Source organism: Ochotona curzoniae, unplaced genomic scaffold (genome assembly GCF_017591425.1).
Source record: "Ochotona curzoniae isolate NIBS_2020 unplaced genomic scaffold, NIBS_Ocur_1.0 scaffold_3890, whole genome shotgun sequence".
Taxonomy (NCBI): Eukaryota; Metazoa; Chordata; class Mammalia; order Lagomorpha; family Ochotonidae; genus Ochotona; species Ochotona curzoniae.
Genome location: NW_024467115.1, coordinates 27676562 through 27698093, shown reverse-complemented (window position 1 = coordinate 27698093; position 21532 = coordinate 27676562). Strand labels below are relative to the sequence as shown.

General features: G+C 47.0%; 1 protein-coding gene across 1 annotated transcript in view; it reads right to left on the bottom strand.

Moving 5' to 3' along the window:
- SASH1 (SAM and SH3 domain containing 1) overlaps positions 1-21532 on the bottom strand; it is a 174636-nt gene that overhangs the window by 44528 nt on the left and 108576 nt on the right. The window contains exons 5-8 of the mRNA XM_040965460.1: positions 19368-19408; positions 17222-17308; positions 15371-15483; positions 5735-5836 (exon numbers count right to left, since the gene is read on the bottom strand). Of these exons, the coding sequence (XP_040821394.1) occupies positions 5735-5836; positions 15371-15483; positions 17222-17308; positions 19368-19408 (343 nt within the window). The remainder of the gene's footprint in view (positions 1-5734; positions 5837-15370; positions 15484-17221; positions 17309-19367; positions 19409-21532) is intronic.

The window sequence follows — 21532 nt, the reverse complement described above, 5'->3', positions numbered from 1 at the left end:
AGCGCAACGGGCCGATACTATGCCGAGCCGAAGCCAGGAGCCTCTTCCGGGTCTCCCACGCGGGTGCAGGTTCCCAAAGCTTTGGGCCGTCCTCGACTGCTTTCCCAGGCCACAGGCAGGGAGCTGGAAGGGAAGCGGGGCTGCCGGGATTAGAACCGGCGCCCATATGGGATCCCGGGCGTGCAAGGCGAGGACCTTTAACCACTTGCGCCACCGCGCCGGGCCCAGGGCTTACAATTTTAGAAGGCCCTCCGTAGACCCAGGAAATGCCAGGCAAAGCATCTTATAATAAGGTATATTTTAGCCGAGATTACAGATGTTCTCAACCAGGACACAGTTAAAATAGCTTGTGGGGAAAACGTGCTAGAAGTGACCACGTGGTGTTCCGGTTCTGCTGCCCCAAGTTCTGGACAGAGTTCAACTTTATGGCTATCACATCCTTCAAACCAGCTTGCAGGAAAGGCATCTTCATAGCTGGGGTGAAAGGTTATGAAGACAGGCACACGTGGATATGAGGTATCATAACAAGTGTAGTCCCAAGAGCATGACTTCCATTCTGTAAATGTTTTCCAATTTGAATTCTCCCCAAGTGTAAAAGTGATTATGAAATGATGACTTGCTTTACAAAATAACTCACTTTACGAAAACATTTCTCCAGGCTTGCTTCAAACTAGCATGAAGCTCCGGCTACAGAAACATGGTCCCAACTTTCACTGGAACATGTTGCATATAAAGCGACAGACACAATTGAGCAAAACCAAAATACACATCTACTATGGACTCTAAAACCCCTCTATCTTATGATGCTGTGGTTTTCATTTTTCTGTGCACATTATTTTAAAAAATAATTTAGACGACACCATAAACAGATCTAGAGAGCTTGACATTTTCTAGAAAGATCTTCCACTACAAACATTCTGATGAACATTAGGCACCAAGAAAAGATCCCCAGTTCTTACCTACCAATTTCATAAAAACACAAAAATCGTGATTTACAGAAACTTGTGCCTTAGATCAACAGTTACAAACCCAGTAAAACAGAAAACACATTTTTTTTAAAATTATTTTTTAACCAGCTTCAAAGCACACAGGATAATGCACAACTTTTTCCCGTTGTTGAGTAAATGCAAATTTACCAAAAATAAATCAATAAAGCCAGAAACCTTAAACATTCCAAGTTTTCATAAAAAATAAAGTTCATGACCAAAAAAAAAAAAATGTGCTTTGCCACTCTGACTCCATAAGAGAGATCTATTATTAATGAAAAACAGCACACAACAGATTGTCTTTTGGCAAGGAGCTGGCTAGTTCTCACTTCCCTTGGTAACTATCTTTAGCGCTTTGCACTCTGGGAAGATCAGGAATGTGCAACATGCAATTATCTCATGTCAGCTCATGGGGAGGGGAAGCCTGAAAGGCAATGCAAATGAAATCCTACAGCACGAGAGCCATCAATATAGGCATTGAGGTCCGGTGACAAAGGCCTTATGATGCCTGAAACTGTCATGGCTTGGGCATTCCTGTCGACAGCTAGTGAGTGGGCTATTGACACCGTACTATAGAACAGAATCGACAGGAAACTCACAAAACAAAATGCCCTGGATATCCCTGGATAATCCAAGCGCCTAACCCCTGGAGGTGAAAGAGGGACACAGTGCTCAGATCAGTTGTGACCTGCTTTGCCACGAGGGCAAGACTAGAATCAGAAAAAGGAGCTGCTTGTCAAAGTCTGCAGAAGGGCCCAGTGTCACATTCCTTCCAATGACAATCCACTTCAGGTAAACTTCCGAGGCAGCAGGGGCCAGCTGTAGCTGGGAACACAACACAAAGCGGGCCTGCATGTCCATAGAAGTCAGCCAGCACAACCGTGGGTAAACGAAACCACAGCTCACTCCACTGCGGGACAGGAGCCGCACCCACACCTCACGATGGAAAGATATTTCACCCACTCTTCCAAGTCTTCCAAGGCCAGCACAAAAGAAACTGTGTGGTACCACGTTGAGAAGGAAAAAATATAAATACATGATTGTCTTGAATCTGTAATCTGAGTGTGTGGCACTGTACCTGCTACACGGGAAGGACTCCATGAACAAACAAACAGGAAATGGCAATGCCCATCTCGTAAGAAGCACCTGTTTCATTCTGACAGTTTCTATCTCACAGACTCTCTAAGGGCTCCAAGAAACCTACACTTCAACATGCCTTCTGGCTGGTGCATCGGTTCAACTGGCCAATCCTCTGCCTCCAAGCACCGCATCCCATAGTGATGCTGGTTCATGTCCTGGCTTGGGACCCTGTACCCAAGTGGGAGACCTGGAGAATGCTCCTGGCTCCTGGCTCCTGGTTTCAAATCAGCTCAATTCCAGCCATCACAGCCATCTCGAGAGTGAACCAATGGATGGAAGAGATTTCTTTTGGCTCTCTGTAAATCTGCCTTTCCAATAAAAAGAAATCTTTAAAAAGAAACCTTGCCTTCCCCACAGCTCATGCAAAATGCCTCCACGCACGACTCCCATTAACTCTCTGATGAGACGTGTCTCTCACCCCACAGTCTCAGGCTGTGAGGGCTTATGGCCTACTGTCTCGGTTCTCTGAAAGGACCCAGTCTTCTGGCCTCAGATGCTGTCATTCAGGACAGTGGATAGTGGTTCCAACGCTGGAGCACCCGCTGCAGACAACTGCCTCTTTGTATCCTCCCCTGAGCTGGCTTTGAATCGCATCAGTACTGACTTACTATGTTTGTTCTTCGTCATGCTTTAGGTTCATGATTTACATTTATATTATGTTGGTCTTTAGGACTTGGGGATAAGAGACCCAAAAGACACACTGAAAACCAGGGACGTGGCTCTTTTGGATGATCTCATGTTTCGAGGCACATGGCTAATCAGCCTACGACACATTTATTTTTATAAATGGTAACGTCTCCATCTCTTTCACACATAAGCAAACCAGACAAGGTTTTCAAATCCATAATCCGTGCACTGCAATGAAAATCTTGTTTCAGGAAACGAAAGTCAAGATTCTATCAGCAATCGTGAGACATGACACACACTTGTAAAACAGGAAAGGATAGGCCGTTCAGATACTTTGTTCATGACCTGTGTCCCTGTGAGGTGGACAGCGAATGGGCCAGGCCCTTGCTCAAGGAGCTCAGTGTTTCTAGGGATGCCGGAAGAGGCGTGATTACTGTTTAGAGCGAATGTGCAAAACTCGTAATCAAAGAACAGAACAGGAAGTAAGATATTTGCTTTAACGAGTCAGGGAGAGTTTCACAGAGGCGATGGCTGTTGACTTTTACCTTGAAGGACCTGTGCCACAATTGGGAGGAAGATACTTGACATTTGGGCAGAGAAAATGGCACCAGTGAAGCACAAAAGTAGGAGAAAACACGGGCTTTTCAGTAATGTACGCACAGTCCAGTGCGGCTGGAGCAGAAGGTACTTGGTTTGGGGATCAGAGGAGACTCCACAACGGAGGAAAGCCAGATTGCAAAGGGCCTTTAGTATGCCAAGATATTTGAAATTTACAGAAACATAAAGCCATCAGGCTTTTTCTTTTTTTTTTTTAATATTTATTTATTTATTTATTGGAAAGTCAGATATACAGAGAGGAGGAGAGACAGAGAAGATCTTCCACCTCATGATTCACTCCCCAAGTGAGCGCAACGGCCAATGCTATGCCGATCCAAAGCCGGGAACCAGGAACTTCTTCCGGGTATCCCACACAGGTACAGGGTCCCAAAGCCTTGGGTCGTCCTCGACTGCTTTCCCAGGCCACAAGCAGGGAGCTGGATGGGAAGTGGGAGACCTGGTGGAAGTTCCTGGCTCCTGGCTTCTGTTCAGCACAGCTCCAGCTGTTGCGCTCACTTGGGGAGTGAATCATTGGACGGAAGATATTCCTCTCTGTATATTTGACTTTGCAATAAAAAAACGAAGTAAATCTTAAAAAAAAAAAAAAAGGACACACACGAAAGGATTAACACATGGGGCCGGCGCTGTGGCGCACCATGTTAAGCAGCTATGTGCAGTTCTAGAATCCCAGAAGGGCACCAGTTCGAGTCCGAGCTGCTCCATTTCTAAACCATCTCCCTACTAATGTGCCTGGGAAAGCCCCAGAAGATGGACTCACACCTATATGAGAGATCTGGATGAAACTCCTGGTTCTGGGTGGGTGTAGCCCAGGACACTGAAGCCATTTGGAGCGAACTAGTGGCTTGCTTTTCTCTCTGTAACTCTGAACGTCACATAAATATGTTGGTGTGGAGAATACCTCCCTCCTTTCCACCTCCTCAAACTTTGATAGAGGCACCGAGAAACAGCTATTTGAAACTGTGGTGCTTCGTAGTTAGCTTCAGAAGCTGTTTCAGTCACATCAAAATAGCCTAACAAAGCATCATTATGCTCCTAAAACTGCAAATACGAAATGCACAGAATTTATTTTCTTTAAATAAATATTAAGATATATAGCATAAGAAGAAGTATCTAAATTATAAAAGAAGTAAAATTACTACAGTTTCTAGTGATTAGAAGAAAATCTTAATTTACGAGTATGCACACGCAATAAAAGCCTGTTAGGGATGATAAAAGAGCTGCAGTAAAATAACAGGATACAAAGCCTATCAGGAGCGTTTGCACACATTAGCAAGGTACAGTTTGAAAGCAAAATTCAAAAAAGCAATTCCATATATCATAGCATCAAAAAGAATAAAATAGTTAAACTTAACCCACGAAGCAAGACACTGGAATACACTGTTGTGAGAAACTACAAATAAGCCTCAAGCCATCACATGTTAATGGGCTGGAAGACTTCATCTTATTAAGATGTCATTATTATTCAAATCCCTATCAGAATTCCGCTGGTGTGTGCCTGTCAGTCTCTAAGGAAACCGAACAATCCATCACACAATCCACATGCCATCTCCGTGATCTCAAAATATCAAAATAACAAAATTGGATATGTCATAACTCCCAGCTCCCAGACGTGGTAGAAAACAGAAATTCTACCTCTAGGTACACATCAAAAGAAATAAAAGCGAGAACTCAAGAGCCATGGGGACACCAATGTTTTAGCGCAACAGTGTTCATGATGGCACACGCAGAAACCAACCTGAGTGTCTATCAACAGATGGAAGGAAAAGAGACAAATGTGATTTACACGGGAGGAATATCACTCATTCGTAAAGAGGTATGAAGTTTAGATACACAGGATGAACCTTGCAAACATGATGCTGGACATTATGGTAGACACAGAAGGACAAATATTGTGTGACTGAGCTCACATGAAGACAATAGTCAAACTTACACAGACACAGGACGAAAAAATAGAGAAGTGCCATATAATGTTTCTGTTTGAGAGCATGAAAAATTTCCAGAAGAGGACACTCACGCTGGTTACACAGTGATGGGAACACAGACGGTGTCAAAAAGTTTGTGAAAATGAAAGTGAAAAAGCAGCTTATTTTGTTGTAAAAAGGTTTTTGAAATCTATGTGAAATTTCTTACAACCACATTCATGTTTACTGATACTCCATTAAGCACTTAAAAAAAGTTAATAAGGCATACTTGCGGAAGCATACTTAACTAAAATATTTTTCCAAAAGCAGCAATTGCACTATTGCAATTTCAGGTCAGGATAGCACAGTACTCTACAAGAGATGCCTCTATTCAGATCAAAGTGGGAGTGGTGAGACGCACTGTGTCACAGGTGGGGAGGTGCTGGGATGGACGGTACTTACGTTGCAGTTGGATGAGCCATCAAATGATGGACAGGAACCATCAGGCCAGTCTGCAGGGTCCAGAGGGGCCGATTGCCGGTGCTGGGCCTCATACTCTTTGAGCTGCAGTGGGAAGAAAACGCTGGGTTGAGTTGGAAATCCTGGCCATGGTCTGCCTCACAGTAGAGAGCTCACTCTGGGGACTCTTGAATCTTCCAGGAACCCAAAGGCAGCAGAAAAACCAGCCATAGAGGCTTCTGTCTAAATCAAACCAACACATACCACGGACGCTCTCTATGCTGTGTTCTGACCTTAGCACTCATTTTCCTCAGTTCAATTGGAAGTATGCAAACAGAAAGTCTCTGGAGTTTGGCCTCTGAAATTCTTCCCACATGCATAAATCAAATAACTACACTGGGTCGGGGGGCTGGCTCTGTGGCAGAGCAAGTCAATCCTCTGCCTGTAGTGCTGGCTTCACACACGGTTGCTGCTTTGTGTCCCAGCTGCTTAAGTTTCCCATCAAGATCCCTGCTTGTGGCCTGGGAAGGCAGTAGAGGATAGCTCAAGTCCTTGGGCCACTGCATCACAGGAAAGACCTGGAAAAGGCACCAGCTCCTAGCTTCATATTGGCTCAGCTCCAGCCACTGCAACCATTTGGGGATGAACTAGTCGATGGAAGAACTGGCTCTCTGTCCCTCTCCTTTTCTCCGTATTTCTGCTTTACACATACACACAAAAAAATCAATAAATATTACAAAAAGAGGGGAGGGGCGGGGGGAGGACAGGAAACTATACTCCATGTTTCGGGTTAGACAATGGAGGAGACTCAGGCACTGTAGTAACAGAGGCAAAAGCATTCATAAAATGGAACTGGCTAATCCCGCCCTGACAAGCAGCAGGATCCCAACAGGATCCTGGCTGCTCCACTTCCCATTCAACTCCCTACTTGTTGCCTGTGAAAGCACCAGAGGATGGTCTGCGACCTCGGAACCCTGTACCCACATAGGAGACCCAGAGGAGGCTCCTGGCATGAGATTAGATCAGCTAAGCTATGGCTGTTGTGGTCATTTGAGGAGTGAACAAGCAAATCTAGGAATTTTCTCTCTTTCCTTCTCTTTATAAATCTGCTTTTCCAATCATACATATGTTTTTTCAAATTTTAAAAAAAGTGTGTATGTATATGTATACATATATTGAAAGAAAGTATTGGATCTGGCATGGCGACTCAGTGGCTAGAGTCCTCACCTTGCACACGCTGGGATCCCATACAGGCTGGTTCTAATCCCAGCAGCCCCTACTTCCCATCCAGCTCCCTGCTTGTGGCCTGGGAAGTTGAGGACCGTCCAAAGCCTTGAGATCCTGCACCCACATGGGAGACCTGGAAGAAGCTCTGGGTTCCTGGCTTCAGACTGGCTCCACTCTGGCTACTGTGGCCACTTGGGGAGCGGACTGAAGATCTTTGTCTCTCCTCCTCTCTGTATATTTGACGTTCCAATTTTTAAAAAAAAGTATCACTCACTTTCCTTTTTCAAGAGTATAACTACTAGTTGAACATTATTGCCTTATAAATGTAATAAGTTTGGGGAGAGAAGAGTGAGGGAATTTGAGGAGAGGCAAAAAAAAAAAAAAGCAGAAAACTTCAAAGATATTTAAAGCTTAGATTAAGAAACTACATTTCTTTTTTTTTTTTTTTCCAGAAACACAGAAAGGCAGGTTATGTGTGATAGAAGAGTGAGCAAGCTAAAGGGCTCTTACAAAGGCTATCTGTGAGAAGCTACCAGTGTGTTCTGGAAAACACACAGCAATTAAATCCATCGTTCAACACAACTCTCACTGCATTCAAATCCTTTTACAAATCAGAGATGAAGACATCCGTCAAATCACATATCATGGACCACACAGAAATAATCCGGCCCCAAAGTCCATGGGACAGACACGCTAGCTCTGTGCCCGAGTCTCCATGCGAACTACGAAATGCAATGCAGCAAAGCTAAGCAGCCCAGGGACACTGTACGATGCAGCCACTATTTCATATTCACTAGTACCACTCTTGTGGCGCCATACAGAAAAAAAGCCCAAAGTTCTATCAACTATGGTGGGTCAAACTTTTTGCTGGTAGGGGAATTAATCATTTTAATCTTTCTGATACGTTAGAGACATTTATGTTGTTCTAATCTTGGTGCTATATATATATGCTGTGTACTAGAATGCTCTACTTTAAAAAAAAAAGTATTTATTTTTATTAGAAAGGAAGATTTATAGAGAGACAGAAGGATTTTTCCATTTGCTGTTCACTCCCCAGACGGCAGCAATGGCCAGAGATAAACTAATCCAAAACCAGGCGCCAGGAGCTTCTTCTGGGTCTCCCATGTGGGTTCAGGGCTCCAAGGCGCCAGGGGTCACCCTTCAGTGCTTTCCCAAGCCATAAACAGGGAGCTGGATGGGAAGTGGAACAGCCAGGACACAAACCAGCACCCATATGGAATCCTGGCATTTGCAAGGCGAAAATTAGCCAGATAAGCCATTGAATGCTATAGAATGCTCTATTAAATATACTGACTTCAGAAATGCTACACTGTCCCTAGTGAAGAATGTTCTGGAGGAACAGTTTTACCATCTGGATAATGGGATTATCGGGTTTCTAGCTGGGTTTCCTTTACATGTGCATACTTAACTTTGGTCCCCAATCCACCCGCAATCACTAAGTCATTTTTGTTTACAAATGAAAAATTTAAAAACATCACTAACCCAAGCTGATCAATCAGGACTAGACTTCAGTCCAGTCAGTTTTCTTCCCCTGATATGTCTATCTCCAACATCCACTTGGCAGTTGAAAACTATGAGTGCTTCGACCTGCAGATACCATAATTCCCAAATGTTATGTGGCTTAATGTTACAAAACAAGGGGTGTGTTTTGCGTCAAAGCGGATGACTGTGTCACCCAGGGCAACGCCATCTCTTAAGTACTGGATGACATATGTCCTGTACAGCCTCCTGCTGATGGGCCAGGGAAAGCGTCAGCACACGGCTCCAACACCTGGGCCCCCGTGCGCACCGAGGAAGGTCCAGGGGAATTTCTAAGCTCCTGGCTTTGGCGAGACCCAGCCCTGGGTGTTGTGTTCATCTGGGACAGGAACCAGTAGAGAGAAGATGTCACTACATAGCTGACTTATAAATCCTTTAAAAAGCTGTAAAACAAGAACTTTTAGAAAGTGTGTTGCTCAAGGGATAAAGCTCGATTATCATTTATACAATCATTCTACTTTGCTTCCAGATGTTTTAATTATCACTTCATGAAGAAATAGTAGACGGTAATTTCCATTTGATCACATATTTTAAAGGAAATGTTTCATTGTACACGAACTTCACAAGTTATACAATCATGACGCTATAAAGGGTGTGTGTCCATCTGACAGTCACTCACTTCAGTCTACCTCCCCCAGCCTCGCTGTTTTCTCACTGCTGAAGATCCCGACATGATCCTTAGAGACTCCTTAGTAGATTAATGCTGTTTGATCTTGGAGGGTACAAAGACACAAGGTCTGTAATGGCCCAATCCCTACAAGTGTTCACTACATAAAAAAATAGTGTATTATACTGAAGCTAAATTCCTTCCAGCTATAATTGTATTTCGTTTTAATCTGTCCTCAGTAGGGATTGTAAAAACACACGATCTTCAATACATTCTGAGGATGCAGAGTTTGGCAACCCTTCAGATACTTGAAGGCAATGATGCATTATTTTCCTCTGCTTCACCTCTGACATAAATCCTTTACTTTTGATATAAATCGATAAAAACACTTCTCCTCAAGGGCCCCATTTAAGAAAATGCTCTACAAACTTCATAAGCCTCTTTCTGTGTTTAAATCTCTGTGTTTGACATGTAAAAGCTAATACATGGAAGTGGTTTCATAATACACATAGGATCCCAGTTCATGAGCCTCGTGCTCTGGTATACCAGATGCCCAGATTCCCTTACGATGGCTTACACAACTATGACTGAATTCATACTTGCACTCTTCCCTGGAGAGCAGGACTGAGGACCTGTCTCCTCAGACACCTGCAAGGCTGCCTCTCTCCACAACCAGCATTCAGCTGTTCCTTCTTGGGGAGGACAAGCCCTACAATGCAATTCTTGCAGAACTGTGCACTCCATATGGGCTCAGGGCAAGGTAGACTTGCATGGAAAGAATATCTCTGATTAGCTTTTCCTCTGTCCCACTTTCTCTCTCTCTCTCTCTCTCTCTCTCTCTCTGTCTGTCCTACCTCCAAAAGCTTCCTTCAACAAGCCAGCTGCACAAGAACCCCTGTCTCAGGCGCTGATTCTCGCAAACCTGGGACAAGTGACATTCAGCCCAAACCAAAGCACTGATGAAGTTCTGTAACATTAATGCTCTAAAAAAAAAGAAATCAAAGGACATTAATCTTGGATTTTTCACACAGTAATAGTCTCATGGAACCAGTTATATACTTATCAAATGGACAAAAACATTATTTAGATTACATGAGTAGTTTTCAGCATGAATAATTATGTTAAAGGAGATACGATTTTTAAGTTATGGTCAGAATGCTTTCAATTCTCTATAAATAGTGTTTCCAGTTAACATTTCTTTTTTTTTTAAATTAATTTTTAAAAAAATCTTTAACAATCTTTACATAGTTATTTAGGGTAAAAAGGTTCAAGGGCTATAGAAAGTGGGTCAGACTATTATTTCCATATTGTTTCCTTGATGTTTAAAGGGGGATATTAAGGGAGAAAGCCCACCCAATTTCCCACTCTCCCCAGGTCCCAGATGTGGGGCATGCTCTGAATTGCTGCCAATCTTGCCTCTCCAAGCAAGATGAGGTCATTGAAGAATCCACTGATTGACATAGTCCATCAGAGTCTCCGTTTGCCCTGTATTTCGCTGCCAACATTTGGCTGAAATAGTTGATTGACCTGTTCTGTCTTCTGACTTTTCTTGATTAGGGTTCTGAGTCCAGCATTTTGATTGGGGAGATCTCCAAAAAAACTTTGTCTGAGGTGTTCCCAGACCAGATTCTTGTATGTACTAGCAAGCACAGGGCCCAGCACAGTCCATCGCCTGGATCAGCTGGTCGTTGCAATTGCTGGGTTGGTTCTGTTTCCATCCCTGTCTTCCACTGGAACCAATGGGTGTTGCAGTCCAGCCTGGTTCTGCCCAGCACATGCTCAGCCCACGCATAAACAAGTGGGAGCTGCAGCCTAGTCGGAGCGACCCACAATAACCCCCACCAGGCCCGCCCCCTACTCTGGTTTGCCAGTATGTGTGGCAGTAGTCCAGTCTATCCCACACCCCTTTTGGCTCTCGTACATGTCAATGGGCATTAAAGCTGTGTTCCCTCTAACAGTTCCACTATGCAGCCCACACAGATGCTGTTGTATGTCTGTCTAGCCACCCAGCTCCTCTCCTAGTTTTCGGGCCCTTCCTGTGGAAGTGGTAATCCAAGAGGAAGGAGCCCACTATTTCCCTCCCAGGCCTCTCTCACTCCCAGATTATGCACTCTGTAGGTAGTTCTGTGGTTTGACTTAACAGAATTAGCCCCCAGAGCCAGCTTCTGCCAGCTGATGCTGTGGCTAAGCCCAAACTACCCTCACCCACTCCAATTGTAGATTGAACCAGTAGGAACAATCAGCCCAGCCTGGTTTTTCTCTGATCTGGGCCATAAGAGGCGCACAGGTGTTGTAGTCCCACTTAGTCTGGTTTGCCCTCATCCGAGCTCATGCTCTCCAGTGGGAGTAGATATCCAGCAAGGGAGCCCCTCCCTATTCTCCCTGCCTGCTCTGCCCCCTCCCTTCCTGATTCTCATGTGTGCTGGTTGGGCGCTGAAGTCACATCCAGTACAGGCAACCTCACCTTGGCAGTCCGTATTGTGCACTAGTTTTTGCTGCGACCGAACCTGGCTTGACCCACACTGTTCTGATGGTCAGATTTGCCAGTGGATGATGTCAACTAATTCAGCCTGGTCTGCCCCCGACCCATGCCAAATGTATGCCAGTGGGTAACTTTCCACGGCCTGTTCTGGGCTGTTTCCTATCATGCTTCTTGTGCTTACCTGCATTGTCTGTGTCCTACCAGAGGAGTTGCCCAGCTGCTCCATCAGAACCCCTCTGAGTGCCAGATTTCGTGCATACCAGTGGGTCCATGAGCCAGCACTACTCAGTTCACCTCCTGTCCTAACAGGAACAGTGGCTTTTCCTAACTGGCCTTCAACCCATTCTGGTTCTTGTTGTTGGATATTTCAGTCCAGCCATGGCTCATACATGGCTCAGTAGGGGTTGAGACCTTGCCTAGTCTGTCCCATATCTACCCCGATCCTCCAGGACACCACAGGGTGTTGGAGTCTGGCCTGACTTGGTGCATCCAATCCCAGTCCATACTTGTACCAAGGGATACTACAACTGTTTCCTGATCAGAACGCAGTCCCATTCCAGCTCGTGCTTGCATTAGTGAGAACCTCAACTCAGCTAGGGTTGTCCCCTTAGCTCCCCAACCAGGCCTGTTCCCAGCCACAGATCACGCACATGCCAGTGGTTGCTCTGACTCAGCTTGGCACAGCCGCTCACCTGTCGCAACCTCTGCCTTAGACACTGTGGCTTAGAGTTCCTGGCTCGCGCAGACTAGTAGGTACAAGAGCCTATCTCAGCATGACCTGTGCTCCATCCTGGTCTCTAGTTTCACTTGTGGGCTAAGGTTTGCTCAGTCCTGCCTGGTGCGCCAGTTCCATTGCCTTTTCATACATTGACGAGCCGTTGGAGCTACTTTGCCCAGCTTGTTCGACCCCCAGGTCTGGACCACCTGTTCACCAGTGGGAGCTATGACTCATCAGGGGAATTTCCCAAGTTCCTCCACTTAATCCACTCCCAGACCTAGTTCTCCTACATGCCATTGGGTTTTAGGCCAGTTGTGGCGTAGTCTGGCTTTCCTTTTGCCCTTGCATGAGCTAGTGAACATAGCAGCCTGGCCCACCCCACACCCTATTCAGGATGCACATTCAGGTGCTGTTGCCTTGACCAGTCTAGACTGTTGCAGGTTCCTTTAACTGTGACTGATGGCAGGCTCCTTGGTCACACCTAGCTTAGTCCATCACCACCCAAACTCTGGAGCTAACCAGTGGGGCTAGAATTTCCATAGGGTTTGGCCCACACATCCCCTACAGAATCTACCCCCGGATATGGTTCTCGAGTGCCAGGCATGAGACGCCCTGTCCTGAGACCCACCCACAGCAGGGAGGCTGGTGGAAGTTTAAACTCCCAGGCCCAAGGTTGTGCCCCTCCCCAATCCCATTCACCGCCCAATGAGGGCAGCAGGTGGGCCCCAGACCTGCCCAGTCATGGAGCCCTCCCCACCTTGGTGTACTCACCCCGAAGGGAGCAGCCCCCAGAGCCCAGGTAGGCCCGGGGACAGCTCACCACGTGCATGGTGTCTGGAATCCAGGCATGAGATGCCCCTTCCTGAGACCTACCCCAGTTAACATTTCAAGGCACATGTTTTGCTCTGTTGTAACAAATTAACTAAGGAGTTCAGCTGCCCTAAAGCACATGCAGAAAGCTTCAGAGTAGGAGAAAATGGAGAGGCAGGTAAAGGGAAGAGAAAAAATCCTTTATTCACTGGTTCACTCCCCAACACCTGCCAACAGCCGGGGCGGGGCCAGGCTGAAGCCAAGAGCCTCTCAGGGCAGGGATCCCAGTGCTTAGACAGTCACCCACCGCCTCACAGACACACAGCAGGAAGCTGGCCTGAGAGCACAGACTTTCCTATAGCACTTGGCCTGCTGTGCCACACAGTCAGCCCCTCAAATCCTCAGTTGTACTATCAAAAGCAATAGAGTAGCACCTTTTCTAGAAGGCTAGTAAGTACTCTGCCCACCACAATAACACTAAATACAAGGCCAGATTCCCACGTGCATTTTTAGGATTTCAGCTGGACTTTCCCCCAATGCCATGGCACAGCCCAAGAACAATACTGGAGGAAGCCTCTGTCCTCCAGTGGCAGCTGTGCCAGGTGGCTGATGAAGAGGGCATAGCGGACCAGCAACACGGACAAGATGCTGTTGCCTGCCATCTGCTTCCTCACTGGCAGAAGCTCCAACCTGCTCACTTGGAATAAATTCAGCCACACCATCCTTGCCTCCCCCACCACTTCAGCTGCTGGAGCCAGAGGAGGCCACGGCCGCGGTCATTCTTCCAAAGGAGAGGAAAGAGCAGAACGAGGTTCCAACGCACACTTACTCTCAGGTTATAGAAAAGACTTTTTTGGAAACCTTGTCTCAATAGTAAAGTTTAAAAAAATTTTTTTGAACCACTGACTTTTATTGCATGGTATACTAAACCAAGTATGCTTTCATTCTTTTAAGGTTTCAGCTCTGAAAAATGCTGTGCTGTGGTTTGTCCCCACCAAAGCTCATATTGAAATTTGGATGGGGGACTTAAGGTAGGGTCATGGGTGGGACTGATGCCATTGGAAAAACAAGGGTTTGGCCTCGACCCTCTGCCCAATGCTACAGAAGCATCCAGTTTTCCTCCCAGACGACTCGGCCTGTGAGGTTCCATCATGGAAGAAGAGAATGGTTTCATCAAACATCAAAGCTCTTGGCATCCCCTGACCTTGAACTTCCTCCCACCATTAAATGGCTGTTGTTCATAAATTACCCAGTCTGTGTGATCTTATGGCAGCAGCACAGAACGGCCTGAGACAGGGCAAAGTCGTAACTCATTCAAAGTTTCCTCCATGATTTGAAAGTTTTCATTAGTTTCCAACCTTGACTATTTAAAACTTGCCTGCACAGGACTAAACCTAATGCTCAAAGTGAAAGCCCAAGATCAATCGGCTCATTTGTCAACAAGAAAAAGAAAATGGCTTGATAATTTGCTGCCTCACAATCATAAATACTTGCCAGGACCCTAAAAGTTAATTAGGCTTCTCTTGGTGGCTAATTTAACTCAGGGACAAAAGGAAGAGACAATAAACTACAATTAATGCTTGTGAGGATGTGAAAGTAAGAAAACTTCTGTGGTATAGTGGTATAGAGCACTCAAACTTCAGTGTGTAAAGGCATCATGCAGAACTGATGCTTCTATTTATAACTTTTTCTTAGTAATTAATGTTTTACCACTGATTATATTTTTTATGTTGGATGCAGAATTAGAGTCAGGGAAAGATCTTCCTTCTGTTGGTTCACTTCACAAATGGCTACCATACTCAAGGCTGGGCCATGTCACAGGCAGGAGCCAGCTTCTTTCAGGTCTCCCAGGTGAGTGCAGCGGTCCATACACTTGGGCCATCTGCCACTACTTCCCCAGATACATTAGTAGGGAACTGGATGAAAAGTGCAACAGCCAGGACAGCAACTAGCACCCCTATAGGATGCCAGGAAGCTTAACCCATTATGCCACAGTGTCAGCCCTGCTTATATTCTTGACAATCTCTTCAGGTCTGTTAATGTTGCATTGGCCTGCAGGAGGCTATTTGCCTCACTGATGTGGTCTATAAACAAAACCACCTGATTCACTTCCGAAAAACGGAAGCTGTGCCTCACAAAATATAATGCTTGCCACAATATCATCAAATATATGCCATGTAATGCCTCCCTCGGCCCCGAAAACGCTTAGAAACACAAGAAGGCTCAGGTTCCTACCCTGGCAAGGGCCTCCTCGATGGTGATCATCCTCTCCTTCACCATCATCATGAGCTGGATCCGCTCCTCGTCGCTCATCGTGATCTCGCTGGCCACATAACCGACATCTTCCCCTAGAGAGACAGGACCAAGAAGTACAGAAACAGGAATCAGAAAGGGGAAGCACTAAGATGAAGCACAGGGCTGGCTCTGTCCCCATGCTGCCTCAGGCCAGCCAAGGATGAGAGCAGGGACACGGGGAACACTGCTTGTCATGGGTGGAACACATCCCGGAAAGGAACAGGGAAGCAGGCTTTAGGAGAGCGTGCATGTTACAAAAGGAAGCTGGTCCAGTGAAGTGCCTCAGTGACAGGGACAGAGGAGACCCCGTAAGCTTTCCACGGACACACCAGAATCTCTGAAGAAGATATTTTATTGAGGAGGGGGCCAAAACTTCTCTGTCACGGAAGAGGTACGTGAGGTCAGGAGTGAGATCCTACAGCCATGTCACATCCTCCCTCCCTATCAGGCTATTGAGCTAAGTGTTCGCCCTGGACTAAGTGCAAACCAGGCGAGTCAGACATGAGGCAGAGGGTCCCATGCTGGGCGTGGGAATCAATTTCCCACTTAAACTGAAGGCAGCCAAGAGAATTCCCAGCAAGCTCTTCCCCAAGATACTCCCTTCTAGCAAGCTGGAAAAATGGACCAAGGTGTCCCTTGGTCAGTGTGGGGAGGACACCGGCCACATGCCCCAGCCCCTCCTCTTCCTTCCCAGACACACCTTACAAGTTTGCAACGTTGTCAGGATTTCGGTTGTGGCTTTGCAAGCCCTTGGTGTAGAATGAGGACATGGTTGACCTCGGAATGTAGGATGCTCTGGGCTTCCCTGTCTCCTTTCTACTGTGTTATCAATTAGTCCAGAAATGCTACCTCACTGGTCCATGGGTTCATGGGGAGTGACAGCAGGTGGAGGCAGGGGAGAGCGAGTTGAGTGATTCACTTCACCATGTTAGGGATGGCAGCAGAGGGGGAACGGGCTGGGGATCGGAAGCAGTCATGGGAGCTGTTCAGCTATGCACTCCCTCCCTCCCTGTGACATGCTCCTCAGATTGCCTTCTAGGACAGACATCCTTAGCATGGGTCCTTGTCCCACCACGGTCTGCATCTGTGTGCAGGAAGAGGGGGAGAAGCGTTCTAGGCAGGGTGAGGCGCCCCAAGTTCGTGCCGGGGTGTCCACAGTCTGCGGGCCATCTCCATCACAGCAGGACTGGAAGCTCACTGCGGATCGGTGCCACTTGTCCTCTCTCAACACAAGGGAAACAAAAATTCCATAACCAGCCTCAAAGAGATGACGTAGTTACTCACTATCTCAACAACAACCAAAGACACAGCCGAGGGGAGAGCGGGTCTTCCCAAAGCAGATTCCCACGATGTCAGGCCATTAGAGGGTGTCCAGGGACAACAAAGGACAGGGACACATTCACGAGAATACAGAGCTCCAGGCAGGGCAGTGGATGGCAAGGCCCAAAGCTAACATAGGCCAAGTCTCGCTGGCCGCTAGCAGGCAAGTGGCGAGGGAGGAAATATGGCGCTAAGGTTGTTTGTAGGGCTAAGATAACGGAAGCTCGGTCTTTGCTGTCAGAGAAGGTTCTTCCCATTTTCTTGCCTCTTTCCCTTTTGCTGGTTTTGATAAAAATAAGAAACACCATGCAGACGCCTCATAGTGGCAATAGGAATGTCAGAAATCTAGAACATTCTACAGGCACATACAATAAGCTCTTCCAACTTGCAAAATGTATTTCATGTGGTAGCAAGGCTTCCCCAAGATGTTGAGTTGATAGCGCCTACTGAGCGATGGCTGTGTTACACTACCTTTTGAAGTCTGTCTCATTATTCCTTTCTGGTTCTTTCGGAAGTTCTGCCAGAAATACTTATTTTTTTTCTTCCAATCTCCTTTTCCTTTAAAAAGTAAAAAGACACAATAATAAATTCATTAGTAACAAAAGTGACTTCTTCCTTATAAGTCAAAGCTTCTAAGAATACTTTGATTTCACAAAAAGATTTTTTTTTTCTTTTTTACTCAGTGAAAGAAATGCCTATAAAGTTGTTTAAAAGAAATGCAAATTTCCTAGTAGCAGTGGGGTTAACATGAGAAACAAGGAAACATCAAAAAGGCCGGCAGAACATACATGCTTGGACTCGCTTTGATGTTTGTTTAACTAGTCTTCCTCGTTCCGCCCCGTCTCGCGGCACACTCCCCTTTCTGTCTCAGCCACAACTATTTCTACTGTCCCACAAGCGGGATCCTTCAGGAAGTGAACTTTTCTTGGTTGTTACTGCTGATCTGCCCTTAGTTTATTTCCAGTCTTCCAGATTTAATGCAGAGAACAGAATGGCTGGCATTTCCGGTGCCCATTAGCCAGTTCATGCCAGCAATTCCCAGGGGTCCATGGGGCTGACCCACTTGATTCTCTACAGCATGCCCTATACAGGACTCTAGGGATGGCATGGCGGGGGCATGGTGCCCATCTTGCTGGCACAGAGGCCTCCTGGGACCCCTAGAGGTTATCCCAGGGCACAAGGGTACACAGCCCCAGGTCCTGCTATGACACACCCCAAGCCTGTCTGTCTCTTTCCCTCTGACCCCTCATTCTTCCCAGGCTATTCTGGATGGTTTCCAAGTGTAGAAAATCTCCCTGCCAAAATTAGACATCTTAACTATTTGGTAGATTTTTGATCATCCCTAATATGTAATTCTTTTAACGGGGGGAAAAAGGCAAAGGGGAAATGAACGCACAGGGCAGTGCCTTGGTCTGCGCAAGGTCAAGTCGACAGCAACAGTCTCCACTAGGAGGCACATTTGAAGCAGCGGCATTGGGCTATTTGATGTCTGCCCGGGCAAACACAGCCCAGCAGGGCAGCAGGCTCCCACAGTCTAGACAGGCGGTGTCAGGCTGTGCTGCATGGAGCAGGCACGTGGGAACCCCGCCAGGGTGCACCCAGGCTAGCCAGGGTGCTGTCTTGTCAAAACAGGGCGTTCTCATTTCAGTTTCTGAAATGCCACAGAATGGTGGGAAACAAAGCCAACCAAGGCAGCCAGGCAGCCTTGGATTTCCCAGCCCTGCAATCCTCGGAACCGGCCTCGGGGCGCTCATTGCCTTACGGCCACACCCCCAAACCACTGTGCCAACAGGGGAGATGGGAGCTGGTCCTATACTGCTCATGCCATCTTCCTCTAGGGCAGTTCGGGAACCTACCATATTTCTTTGACCCCAGGCCTTATTGTGCCTGCCAATTTTAAAATGAAGAGCGAGCCTAACAATTAGAAGACATCCAACATCTTATTCAGCCCTGACCATACCTAGGCCTTTGCCACCCTTGTACCAAGTAGCCACTGTTCCCATTCAACAGGTGAGAAAGACTTGGACAAGGAGAAGGAGACTTGCCTAAGGTCATAACCACTGAGTTCAGGGTCAGGATGCAAAAGTTAGCAGTCAGATGGGTAGCCTTGTAGTCCCAAACACTGGTTCACACCCGCCACTGACATAAGCAGAAAAGCTGTCACTATATCCAGTGCAGACTTTCGTCCTCAAGAATATATGGTGTTTAAATCCCACTTTGCAGGATTCACCCCAAGGACACGATCAGGGATGCTGACTCCAGGGGTTTTTCAGCAGAGAAAATTGGAAAGCACTTAAATGGTGAGCATTGAAGAGGTTGGTGAATTCAGACTGGCTACCTCCAACACGGCAGAACCGTGTGCGGACCGCACTGTAAGGAACGCTCCCACCTGTGGGGAAAATGTTGCTGGCATTCGTTGTCTAAATAATCACCATGGGATATTAGCATATGATCAAGATGGCAATTTACAAACATATCCCATCCAGAGGAGAAGGGCAGGAGAGGGTGGCTGCTTTCTGGGAGAGGCGCTCTGATGGCTCACCTGTTCTCTCAGTTATACCTTCTATATAAAGCAGCAAAACAATTCAACATTCAAACCAAGAAAAAAAGTACTGACCTACAGCACTGTCTTCCGAGTTGGATTTATGCAGAGGGTGCCTAGAAAGGAAAAACAGATCTGATTACCAAGGAACCCTGCCTTCACTCAGCAGCCTGCCACAGAACCTAGCCCACCCCACGTAGCCAAGGCCGTTACCACCGGCTCTTCCTACCCACCAACTGCCATTTGTCAACATGCATTGAAGATGCACCACAGGCTCCGACTGACCTTACATGAACAGGACAGACTTCAACAAATGCTCGCTCAAGTTCCTTTTATTCCCAAGAACTACATGTTTAGTTAAAGTCATTGGGGAGGCCTTTCATATAAATGGAAAATATATAAAGAAAACAATAAAAAAAAAAGTACAAGTTGCCACCACACAGGCCACAGGCCACACAGGCCAGCAGGTGCACTGAGTGGTCAATGGTAGGAAAACTCAGGGACTGGGGTGGGGTAGAGGGGAACCCTAAGTCCCAGAGGACTGGCTATTCCATTTTGAGGCGCAGGCAGCCTTGAACTTCTCCACCCAGCCTCGCTGCCAGTTCCAAGTGCCAATGCAGTATCCACCTTGCTAGATCTCTCCAGGCTCGAAGGCAAGCAAGAAATCTACTACTTTATACAAGTTTCACATTGTGAAGTGACAGACAAACCACGCGTTCAGGCTCATCGGGTCTAAGCACCAGCTTGGGTCCCCACATCCTGTTCCCTTTCTGTGATGGACGATACGGGTGAACCCCACGCTGGTCAACTGAGCATGTGTCCAGAGAGAATTTTTAGATACATACCAATTTAAAGCAAGAAGGAAGGGAAAACAAAGAGAGTGAAAATTGGCCATCTTTGAAAAAGCACAGCAGAGCTGGGCAAAGGGTAAGGTTAAGGGTTTAACCTAGCAATTCAGACACAGTTTAAGCAGTGTGTGTCCCATACTTGGAGCACCTGGGTCAGTCCCTGATTCTTCGATCTGCTGACTCTAACGCCCTGCTCACGCAGACCCCAGGAGGATGAAAGGATGGCTCCAGGAGCCGCGTTCCTGCTGCACACATGGAAGATGGGAATGAAGTTCCAGGCTTACGGCTCTGGCCAGGCCGTTGTAGACAACCGGGAAGGAACTGGCAAATGGGAGCTTGCACAAAAACAGAAAAAGAGAGAAGAGAGGGCTTGGAGAAAGGCTTTGGTCAGCTGGGTCCAAAGCCCAGAGAGTACATTCCATACCCTGGGGCTTGCGGTCAATGAAGAACCAGAAAGCAGGAACCACATGCCCACAGCAGCAAGTTCCTACAAGGGATCTACACCCCGAATCCTCGCGGCGGATTCCCAGGGTAGGGTTGGGGAGCACAATGGAACAGGTGTCAGGCCAAACATTCTGGCGGTGTTCGAATGTTTGGGAAAACTAAAAGCTGGAGGGCCAGATCTGGGAATAAACTAGTGGATGCAGTGCGGCCAATCTAGGTCACTTCCGGTGACTCGCTGCTGGATTAAAAACATCTTAAGCGTATCTAGGGACCAGAGAGAACTGGGAGGGGCTTGCTCTCACCGAACCCGCGAGCAGGGCGACCCCAGCCAGCGAGCACCCTCACTCTCCAAGCCTGAGAGAAGAGAGTCACTTCCACAGAACCCACTCCTGCCCCACTCCCCGGGGAGAGAAGCAGCAGGGAGCAGAGATCGGGGTCCTCCTGCCTTCCCTGCCCATCCTGAGGCATCAAACACAGGAAACTGTCCCAAAGCGCAGCTGCCCCCTTCCGCTCTCCTCGCCCTAGCCCTGCAACAGCAAAAATGTCTAAATACGTCCATTTGTGTGGCTTATCCGGAGTAACCATTTCCAACTTGATATCACTGAAGGCAAACTGCATTGAGTGAACTCCAACCAGGATGCATCCAAAGGAACGGAACTCACGGGTTTCGGGAAGGAGACAGCTATGAGCAGAGAAGGGCAAGAAAGAAGAGAAGGGAGAAGAGCTGGAGCAGAGAGAGGAAGAAGGGAGGGGTAGAGAGAAGGAGAGGCTACAGGGCTATGGAAAGGATGAGACTAAATGAAAGGGAAAGGGGCTACTGGGCCTGGAATTACGGCAAGGAATCCCTCAAAGGGAACAGCAGTGAGGCGAAGCTGGCATCTGAAACTGTTTTACTGCATCTTCCTCTACCGCCTTTTGACCTCAAAGCCAAGGTCCATCAGTGCACCT